This window comes from Columba livia, chromosome 12, assembly GCF_036013475.1.
Source record: "Columba livia isolate bColLiv1 breed racing homer chromosome 12, bColLiv1.pat.W.v2, whole genome shotgun sequence".
Taxonomy (NCBI): Eukaryota; Metazoa; Chordata; class Aves; order Columbiformes; family Columbidae; genus Columba; species Columba livia.
In genome coordinates, this window is record NC_088613.1 from 4,758,649 (window position 1) to 4,770,289 (window position 11,641).

Consider the following 11,641-nt stretch of genomic DNA (forward strand, 5'->3'; position numbering starts at 1 on the left):
TTCCTTGATGCTTTGAATTATCAGATATTCCCAAAGCATATGCAGTAGAGAGCAAAGCAGATTTACAGTGCTAACAGGAATTTTATTAGTGGTAACATTGGCACTATGTATGTAGGCAGAAAGCCAATGGGTACCAAAAACTGGATGATGTTTTTTTGTTGAATTAGTCATGCTCCAATGTTTATCAAGGTTTTATTTATGATATTCAAGTTTGCGAGTCCAAGTCCTGCAGGACTTGGGGCTTTAGTTTAGGTAGCAGAAAGTGATGGATATTGACTGCAGTAAACCTAAGAGTTGACTCTGAAGAGAGGTCGTAGCTCTGCTGATGTGTTCAGAGACTGCACTTACTCCTGACAACCTCAGAACAGCCTGACCCCAGGTCTCTATTCAGCTAAACTAGCACTGCAAGCACAGCACCAAATGTGGGAAAGACAGTGCTAAGAGGCACAAATGTTGAAGTTCTGGGATCCAGTACACAGGGAAATACCACAGGCCTAGTAGCAAAATGTGGCAGAAGCCAGGCTGGAATCTGATCAGTACTATTAGACTTCCTTCCAGATCCTTTTCAGCCCTCCAGGCTCTATTCCAAGATGTGTTTACTTCATTCCCGTTCATCATTTGGGCTTTCTGGTTTTCACCCAATCACAAATACTTCCTAAATAGGATAGAAAATTGTCAGATTGGATTTAGCTAGAAAAAAAGAAGCTCAAGTGAAACTTTGCTGGATTGTCCCCAGAGTCACAGCAGAAAGATAGCAGAAAGTCCTCAGCGATTCAATATCCTTCCTGTCGGCAGCCTGGGGAAGCACTCAAGAGCAGCTCCTGTTATAGTAGTTATAATAGTTCCAAGCTTATCTTTGGGCACAAGCCTTCTTTATACTTTTAGCCTTCTCTTTTTATTTGTACTTGCCAAAATGCCTGTGATATTGTTACCAAGACTTTACACTGCTCCCCAAGGGCAAGAGCTAATACAGCTGTAGCCATTTTATGCTGGGTGAACAGCCAACTGTTCACGCTAGAGATTTTCTTAACCCTCGCTAATAACAGCCAAAAGCATTTTAAAAAGAAAAAAGCACTTGAAAGCCTGTCATTTTCTGCCAAACACTGTATACAGAAAAACAGATTTTGTTAATACCGGTTTTCCCAAGTGTCTCAATTACCTGAAAACACTGCTTAGTTTAAATGCTACGAGTGAATGTAAGAGAGAAATAAACAGTGAAAGCTGCCAAATCGAAACCTGAGAAATCTTATTATAACCTATAGATAGTTCAAGCACTTGTACAGCACTTGTTTGTGGTGGTTACCTGTTCCCAGCTTGATCACAGCACTGAAAGCACTCACTGCAGGGGACTGTGCAGATCAGTAATGCTGGGCATGTATATATGAGTCTGTGTAAACAAACAGAGGCTGCTGCTTAACAAGTACTTTAATTTGGCACATCAGATACTGGAAAAAGGAAAGCCCTAATTTCCCTTTGAGCATGGATGATTCTCATTGCATCCAATCACCTGTGAGGACTACCCACCAATTTGGACCTCATTCCTCTGGCATTATTTTTATCAAAGGTTCAGTTTAAGGCTTGGACTCTATTCTTTTCCTGGTCAAGCCATAACAAGGCCCTCACTGACCCGTGATGATTGCATGCACTGCCACAATGAAGCTTCCCACAACAGCAAGGACAAAGGTTGCCAAAGGTCAACATGTTAAGCCCTTGCATCAGTTTGATTTGGGTTTACGTCACATAAGAGGTCCAAGTCATGGGGGCAGTAATCAGAGATGAGACCTGCCTCCAACATGGGAAAGTACTCCAGCCATAGGCACACTTCTGCAAGTGTAATGAAAGCAGAGTATGACTCCCACAGGGAGTTTGCATGTCAGCAACAAAAATAACTTCCTTGCAACAGCCAATTCTTAGTTTTTGACTTGTGTAATTCCAATTGATTAATAAAGCGAGTAAGATTAGTGCATTGGTATTACAAAATAGGCCTTGTATTTCACTGACATAGGCCTGTAAGAGCAGCCACAAATCATCTGCCAGTTATCAGGCATTCCTGTGGATCTCTCATCACAAAATTGGCTTACCTCAGAGAAAGATGAAGCTAATGATCGGCACAGTATGCATTTATGAGGAACAAAACCTACTGCTTTTCTTTTTAACTAAGAAGATATTTTCATTATTCATTTTAAATGTTACAGATTGAATCAGTGCATTTTTTGGATAAAAATTTAATCTAACGCATGTCTAAGATTTTCTCACCTGGTAAAAACGGTGGAGCTCTGGAGACTTCTATGGGGAGGATTCCACAGCCTTTGAAGATCCCAAGTTTGTCGCTTAGAGACGGGTTGTTAATCCAAGCCTTCAGGCTATATGATGAAACAGCCTGACAACCTAATTTTCTGTGTTTTTTCAATGGGCTTGTTTTAACGCCACATGTCCAGCCATGGATTGACCCAGGCCAACCTGCTTCCCAGATCTGAAGATCAAGTGAGGTGTCAACTGTTAATACCCACACCTGAATTTATTCTTTGAGATTCATAGCAGTTCCACATTTACATTTGTTCAGCTGAGTTAATTTAATCTTAGTTTTTATTACAGTGGGTTATTAAGGAGGTATGATAGCATGGGATAGAAAAGCTCATGTCAGGCAAGTACAGTTTGTCCAACATGCTGAAATTTGCTTTTCCTTTCCTGGTTTTGACAAATCTATGTCAAGTCTAGTCTGTGGATGGCATTTGGCTCTTGCTCAGAGGTTGCTATACTAGCTACATACTAATACAGAAAGTGTAGTACATGCAGTATTCTGTTTATGCTGCTATGAAAAATAAAACAAAAATGTGTTACATGTAAAAGTAGAACTATTAGTCATAGGCAGGTCTCCTGTTCAATATTTATAGAGATCGGTTTGGCTTTCTAAAGTTTTTCACATTAGTAATAACAAGGTCAATAACTTTCCTATGTATATTCAGTCTAAGCAAAATGCTCTCCTAACATGAGGACCAACAAAAACTTGTGTGGGCTGCTCAAATCCTGTGCAAAACCTAGTTCCAGGAATTAAGAGTTAGTTAGGAGGAGTGGGTGGTATATTGAGCCTCTGCAAAGGGTGACTGTAGCTGTAGGGATGTCTGTGCAACACTGAGAGGATTTGTTGCAGCCTGCAGGCATACTTGAGCATCATCTCATCTCCCTTGATGCGTACCTGTGAGTAAGTCATGGAAACAGCGGCTTCACTGCCAGCTGGATGAGGCAGAAGGGCACTGGCTACTTATTCTAGCAGTCATAACACATGATAAAGGCTGTGCTGCTGGTTGTCACCAGACTAGTTGGATTGACGCATGCATGGGGGTTGTAATAATCTCTTTGGCTGTGGTATAACCTTTTGGTGATGCGCTATACCTTTGTCCCAGACGTGGGATATTCTCTGGCTCTATCCAGCCACAGGTGTGGGAATCGGCTCATTTTCAGTCCATGACAAGAAACCAAGAACCAAGGCACTGGCCCACATCCCCCTCACTCTTGAATCAGACCACCTATTAATGGACAGAGCTTCTGTCACATGGTCCAGTCTGTATAAAATTAAATAACTTTTATAATCTGGATACCATCTTGCAGCTGTATTCTCAGAGAAGACAGAGTGTACAAATAATACACTCACTCTGAGCTCCCAATAGCTTTTGTATTGTAAAGGGCCAAGTGTTCTGCTTGTTCTTCTTGTTCAGCTTGGATGTGAGGAAAAATGCAGAATGCTGGCATTTCAGTCTTATGGAACTGAAGTTCCTCATGCAGCTCAAAGACTGGTGGTTTAACTTTTCCTTCAGAAGAAATACCTCTTGTATTCTCCTACCCAGTATAGGAGAGAAATGGAGAACCAGGGTAAATAATACACTATTTCATAGTGACCTATTATTATTCTTCAGGTTCCTACAGTCTACACTGGTGAGCAATAGCCTCCTTCTTCATGCAAGCCTGTTGTGGAGGAAGGAATAGTGGTGGTCATCACCCTTTCTTACTTCTTTCATGCCAAACCTTGAGGTCAAACAGAATATTAAAGCAGGTTAATTCTCTCTACCATCCTCTTTTTCACAATAAGATTGTTGTTGTGAATCATACATCAGTTTATTATGGGATGATTCATCAATTGAATTTAGGATAGGATAGGATAGGATAGGATAGGATAGGATAGGATAGGATAGGATAGGATAGGATAGGATAGGATAGGACAGGATAGGATAGGATAGCCCACAAAAACAAGGGACTGGATTTGCTATTCGAATAAGCCTTTTCCACTCTGCTTACTTTCTTGCTCAACAGTTTAGCCCATGCACTGTCTGGTCTGAATTCCATGGGATTTCTCCACATACTCGGTTTATGTGAGAAGCTGTACACACTGCATGAAAGGTTCATTAAACATTGGAACTTCATGGCCTTTTCTTTGCCTTCACCCTCTCCCTTTGATAGCTGAATGTGCTGCTTTACTTAAGAAAACCATAGTGCCCTGGCAGGAGGAAGGCATAACACACACACGTGCTTTGAATATGGAGAGTTGTGAGTTCAGCTCTGGCAGCGCATCTCATTCCTGACCCTCGGCACCTCTGCCAGCGACACGTCTGCAGGGCTCATCAGGACAGACTTAGCATGCACAGCCAACAACCTCCACAGTGCTGCCACTATACAAAAAATGCACTACTGAGGCAAAAATCTTAGAGCAGCAAGCTCCTTCTCTGCTTAATTGGAATGTGAGGACGTGATTCTTACAAAAGAAAATGCTAATAGTCTGTGTCACTCTGGTCTTTCCCTCCCCAGCCTCTTTTGCTGTCTCTTAAAACTGATGATACCTGTTTATACGTGTTTAGTGAACTCAGAAGTCTTGCACATTGTTTTAGATTCATTTCTTGGCTGAGGTGAGCAATGTCAATAAAGCTCTGTATGTAGATCTAGGGGAACCTGAAGGTTGATTTTAAACTTGAAGCTAGGTTACAAGGATAAACTGACAATGTAAAATCTTGTGTTCTGTCTGATTTAGAATGGAGGTCTTGAATATCCACTGAAGCATTTTGCTTTATTGCTTTCAAATGAAGAAAGTCTGTATCACACGCTGGGAATTTATGACTATAAACACACATACACCCACACACAGTTATTTCAACTAATAATAAAAGCTTCTTATTACTAAAAGAGCTATCAAAAGTCAAAAAGCTAAACAAGATATTCAGACCAGCACCAACTAAAACTTTCTATTTCTCCACTTCCTCAGCAACTCTTTCACACTCTGCTTAACAATGTGATACTCTCATGCAAGTTTTACTGTAGTTGAAACAGGGTCAAAAATATTAAAACATAACAAAAAACCCTTGGATCCTCATAATTTACTGCGATATCATAATAGTGATTTTTTTTTTTTAATGCAGTTCTTAATCTGTTGTATGTTAGGAATGGCTGCTTGATGCTGTTAAAGCATCTTTGTAAATTTAATGGATTCAGTGTGAATTATTAACCTTGAACATCATAAATGCTTTTTCTAAAGATTGCTTCTCGTTGATGCTTTAATAATTTTAAAACACAGTGACAAATGTAAAGCTGAACTTAATATCTCATGTCATCTCATCACAAAATAGTGCTTTTGCCTAACAGCAATAACACTGTCTGAGATATGTCTGTTCTGCCAGCCCACCTGCAAGAGCTGAGCCAGTCTAATTGTTCTGGCATGTCAGAACATTTTACATTAACTTTGAGAAGTTATGCTGCCTATGTTTTATGTTCTGTTGCAACTTTTTGGCACATGCTCTGACTTTCAGTGGAGTAATAAGATTTTAAGACTATTACAGAAGGAATATACACTGTCTTTTTCAAAGCTTGTGTTCTGAGCCATATCTACAAGCGGGGGTGCAGCATGATCAAATTTGTGGTTTTGTGCACATCAGGGCTTGCTGCACAGGAGAAAGGATTCAGTTCCAGACAGGAGGAGACTTGAAGATGCTGCTTGGATCCTGGAGGGATTGTCACCAGTAGAATTGCCACAACACCCAGCTGGTTTCATCCTGCTGAGCAGCCTTGCATTGGCTGGTCCTGACATTTCCAAGAGACAGGAGCTTGCCATCCTCTTCCTTCTCTGCCTGCATGAACCTACCACCGCTACGAATCCAGCTGCACAAGACCTTCTGTGCAACTTAAATAGTATTGCTGCTGGAACCACCACAGAAAGGGAATTAGTAAAACTTCTATTGCTGGTTTCCTTTGAAAGGCTCATAAAATGTAGGCTTTTTAGCAAAATTACAGAGGGAAACATCATGTCTTCTCACCCATTCTCAATCACTGTCAAAATCAGTCAAATTTGATACGTGTGTGTTTGAGCTCTGTGGGGGGTTACAGGTTATCATGTTAAGCAGTAACATGCCTTGTGTCCACTTAGAGTGCTGTAATCACCACATCTGGTTAGAGAGCAGAAGCTTTATTTTTTCTGCCTCCTTTTTTAAACCTCTGGCTCTGTTTTCTTTTATTATGAGTACTGAACACCAAGATTTTTTCATGTGAATAAAAAAAAATAAATATTTGATTAGACAAAAGGAATAAGCTTCATTTTGGGTTAGTCCAATGCGCTGAAAATGACTCCTAATTTTTCAGTTTAGTCACCAAACCAAAATGAGGTATTCACACAATTCTTGTAAGTACCTCACTGACACGCTAGACGACTCACTTAAATAGTATTTGTGAAGCAACTTGAGAAATACAGAAATGCTGACTAAAATGCATTTGTGGCCACTTCTTTTTCTACATCTCACTTCATTGATATGGGTCTGTCTGCCTTGGCACTTCTCTGGCACTAAATTATGCACCAAAGAACAGGAAGGCAACTGTCTCCTTGTATCCAGCTCTGGTTATTAAGGCCCATGTAATGCAAAAAAAAAAAGTGCAACACAAACTCAATAAAAATTTATATTATAAGCCAGCTTAAAGGTCACAAATTCAGCATTCATTTTTACCTCTGCCTGTCCATCTCAAAAGCCTGAGCCCCAGATGTTTGGATGTGAAAACTTCATCTAGGTAGGTTCAGTTTTTAAACTGAACTAATAAATTTGCAAACCTTCCCACTTTCAGTAAAGCTGAAGGTCCCTGGGCACTGGCCAATGTTTCAGCAAGGTTTCAATAAAGGTTCACAGACGGAAACAAACTTCCTACAAAAATACGCCCATTAAAATCAATGATTTTTAAAATGGTCATCCAGAGGTGGGGACTGCATTGATACTAAGCCAGGTGTTGAAGTCTTCTGTGTTTGTAACATGGTCTCCAGCAGAGGACACTGAGCTGGTTCCTGGCTGAATTTTTCTCAGCATTGTGCCACCTTTTGTCCACAGAGGTACGTGGTTGTCTAATATGTGAACCTTCCTAATGGTTTGGTTGCACAAGAGTCCATAGAGTATTTATATGAACATCATTGTAATATATTGTTTAAAAGTCTTGTCCTCTACAGTAAAAGTATTTTTTTTAAGCCTGGATGAACCTCCCTGTCCCTCCCCATGGACCAGGTACGAGCTGCAACCCAACACGGCACAGTCCTATTACTACATCTAAAATTTCATTGCAGTTTTATTTAGGTTTTTGGCTCTTGAGACACAAGATCTGTAAACGAAAAACAACAAGTTGCTGGTCCTCCTTCACGTTGCCAGGAAACAGCGGCTGCCCTGTGATGTCATGGCCGCGTAGCGTGAGCGCCATGGTGACATCCGAGAATCTTCCCTTGGGAGTCTCAGTTGGTCACTTCCTTCCAGCTGGGGGTCCAGCAGGACAGTCTAGCTGCTAAGGTAGATGGCTTCTACAGAAAAAATTACCGAAACTGAGGAAAAAGAATTTAAAATGGAGCTTTCCTCATCGGAAACTTCATGTGATTCTGTTCAGGCCACGGGAGTTGATTCGTCAGGTTCAACTTCCTCTCTCCATGAAGCCTGCGAGAAAAGAGCAGCTCATGATGCTGCCTTTGGACCTCCAGTAGAAGAGAGGTCTTTACAAACTTCGACTAAGCAACCCTGGTCTAAAGGAGACTGTGTGAACTGCTCTGAGGAGAGCTCTAGCAAAGGCAATGCCCCCACATGCTTTCGCTTTCTAAAGAGGCTCTGGGCTGTTACTGAAAGCAATCGGTTTGAGTCCATTTGGTGGGGTGACAATGGAAAGTGCATAGTGATTAATGAAGATCTGTTTGAAGAGGAGGTGCTCGCAAGGAGAGACCGCCTGAAGATTTTTGAAAGTGAGACCATGAGAAGCTTCACTGATCACCTCCGTCAGCACGGATTCACCAGAAAGCTGGGGACTTTTCCAAAATCGGGCTCGCGCAGTGACCTGCTAGCAGAAGAGGCAGCTAGGGAGGTATGTTGGATCCTCTGCATGGAAACTATCTCTAAGATATTCTAGTGGGACAGATTTCTGTTCCAATGAAATCAGCCTTTACTACATAGGAGATGAGGATGGTAGTCAATGTTCTCATTGTCATTTGTTTCTTGCCTCATATTTTGTTTCCAGTTATTCTGAGCACATAAAATGAAAAGATACTCTCAACATACCAGGATTTTTTTTTGGGGGGGAGTATTTCCTGTGTGTCTCTCTGTACCAGGTGTGCACTTTTCTCGTGGCATTTGCTGAAGGCTGAAAAGGTACCTGTCAGCATCATATAGTTAGATACAGGTTCATTCCATGCTAAAGATGCTGAAAAGTAATGGTATTTGGGTTTCTAAACCAGTTTGTATCTTTTGAAAATCCTATGCTTTTTTGCTACCAAGCGGCAAAAACACAAGGCTGGTTACTATTTATTAGGACACTGTTTTACTCAGCCTAAGCTTCAGGGTTAGGACATCCCTGATAGTCCTTTTTAACATCCACACTTCTCTTTTTCAATTAAAATTATTAGTTCTTATATCTTTGTGGTTGCCTGTCTCAAGGTGGTGGCAAGTAACTCTTTTCCTTTGCATTTTTCAGTTTCACTTCTACTACAACCCAAATTTTAGAAGGCACTTTCCATATCAACTAATGAAGTACAAGCAAAGACTTGGTCCAAAAAATCAAGCGCCAGCAGGATTTTCGCCGGACAAGGATTTGCGTGCGGGCCGCCAGAAAAGAAAACGACGTTTTGAGCTTACACTGGAAACCATTCCCGAGGACGAGACCTGTGTGTTCACAGCAAGCCCAAGGAAGCGCCCTGCCCGGGCAGTCGCCCAAGTCAGACGTGCGTCTCCATGGGCACGTACCGCTCCCTGCACCGCTCCCTGCAGCAGCAACGGGGGAGAAGCTCAGTCCTCCCAACACATCCCTGTTGCTGCAGCCCGGCGGCCCTGGCGCGGCACCTCCCACCTCTCCAGCCGTGGTGGCTGCAGCCGCTGCTCCCTCTGTGCCAAGGCCACCCCAGTTCCAGGGTCCTCTGCTGACAAGCAATCCTTGCAGTAAGATATTGAGCACTGAAGCCATTTCCTTCATTTTCCTAATGAATTCAAGAGTTAAACTATTGAGGTCAGTAGCGGCATTAGGTTCCAGATGATCTGAGAGAGAACTCAAAATACTAGTTTTTTTTCTTCTGATGTATTGGGAAAATATACCCTTTTAGAAGTAGCGAGTGACATAGAATTTACCTTAGGAAAAAAAAAAAAAAAAAGCACTATAACACTATTCCTCTGTTTCATGAAGAAAACAGGTTCAAGATGGTTGTGTGAGTTGTATATGCTGCAATCACCCATCAATTCTACTTCACAGTGGCGGTCTGTAATGCCAAATTTGAAGACATCACTTCCCCAAAATATCTTTTTGCACCTGTTGGCTTTAGAATGGCTTGGCTTCAGCCTTGTATCTAGCTTTTTCCTAGAAACACATGACTAATGTCAGTTGAGGACCCGAATTTATTCAATCTTCTCTCAGACAAAAATCTTGCTGGCTTCCAGAAGACTGTCGTTGGCATTGGGTGTGCAGTACTGTTCCCCTTCAGTATGAAAAAGAGCAATGCTTTTCATTCACAATAAAATGTAACAAAATAAAATGTCTTTAAACAAATCCAGAAGTGTTTTGAAGATCGGAGGGGAGTGGGATTACACTTTGCGCCATGAACAGTGTGTCAGTATCCAGCTGCACGCTTTGCAGGTTTAGGTACACAGGAGACTACCACATATGTATGTACTACATACATACCACATACTTCAGCCTGAACCTTTGGTATGAAATAAAATGACAGGCTGACAAGTCGGGCTCAAAGAGTAAATGGGGTTGGTGGCCAGTCACCATTGGGGCTCCCCAGGACTCAGTTTTAGGGCCAGTGCTCTTCAATGTTTTTAGAAATTATCTGGGTGCAGGATTCAAATGTATGTGAAGTAAGTTTTCTGATGATACCAAACTAGGAGGAGCTGTGGACGCCCTCAACGGTAGAGTGACCTTACAGAGAGATCTGGATAGACCAGAGAGCTGTGCAATCACCAACTGTAACAGAATTTAACAAGAGCAAGTGCTGGATTCTGCACCTCAGAAGGGGTAATCCTGGCTACACACACCCAAACTGGGGGATGAGAGGCTGGAGAGAGATCTGAAGGTTTGGGATGATGGCAAGTAGAACATGAGTCAACAGTGTGCCCTGGCACCAAAAGGGCCAACCACGTCCTGGGGTGCATCAAGCAGAGCATCGCCAGCCTGTCAAGGGAGATGACTGTCCCACTCGACACTGCACTGGTGCAGCTTCACCTGGAGTACTGCGTGCAGTTTTGGGCACCTTATTATAAGAAGGATATCAGATTATTAAAGTGTGTCCAGAGGAGGATGACCAAGATTAGGTGAAAGGTCTCAAGGGCAAGATTTAGGCTGAGGTCATTTGTTTTGTTCAGCTTGGAGAAGGATGGGGGGGGACCGCACCCCAGGCTACAAGGGGAGCAGCGAAGAGGGAGCTGCTCATCTCCTCTCTCTGTTGACCAATGCGAGAACACAAGGAAATGGAATAAATCTGTGTCAGGGGAAGTTCAGTCTGGACATTAGGAAAGGGTTCTTCACTGAAGGGTCACTGGGACAGCCTCCCCAAGGAAGTGGTCATAGCACTGAACCTCTCAGAGTTCAAGGAGCATCTGGACAATGCTCTTGGTCATATGGTTTAGCGGGCAGTTGGACTGGATGATCCTTATGGGTCCCTTCCAACTCAAGATATTCTATGATTCTACAAGATGACCTTGAATCTATAAGATGTGTGAAATGTATCTCAATTTTACAGGCAATTTAAAGACCAGAGGGTAAGTGCAGAATTATTCATTAGGTCTGCAGTGGTGCAGACTCTACCCACAGGGCTGCAGTGCCTGTGCCACACCCATGGAGCCACTAAAAGACCTTAATGGCCCTGCCCAGCTTCACCTTTGGCTTCCACCACACCCTGACTGTGGTCCAGGAGCCCTATTTAAGCTCATCTCTGGGTCTTCAGTTCTAGCTGGAGCTCTACTAGAAGAGGGCTGGTCTGCAGCTCAGCTGGGTCTCCATCCCAGCTTCAGACCCATCCCTGACTTGTGGGCTGACTTTGTAGTGTGTCCTCAGACCTGCTTCCCCACCAGGGAATTGTTTGATGATCTGGACTCTGGGCTTACCCTGTCCATGCTCTCTGCATCAGCCTTTCTCAGGTACTGTGGGGTGGGTGCTGGTGAGG

General features: G+C 42.6%; 1 protein-coding gene across 1 annotated transcript; it reads left to right on the forward strand.

The window, feature by feature from the left end:
• The first annotated feature begins 7,221 nt into the window (after positions 1-7,221).
• On the forward strand, positions 7,222-10,023 carry LOC110355661 (heat shock transcription factor, Y-linked-like). The gene is made up of 2 exons (XM_021281534.2): positions 7,222-8,355; positions 8,962-10,023. Exons 1-2 carry the CDS (start codon positions 7,801-7,803, stop codon positions 9,424-9,426), a joined length of 1,020 nt encoding a protein of 339 aa, XP_021137209.2. The 5' UTR covers positions 7,222-7,800; the 3' UTR covers positions 9,427-10,023.
• Positions 10,024-11,641: the final 1,618 nt, after the last annotated feature.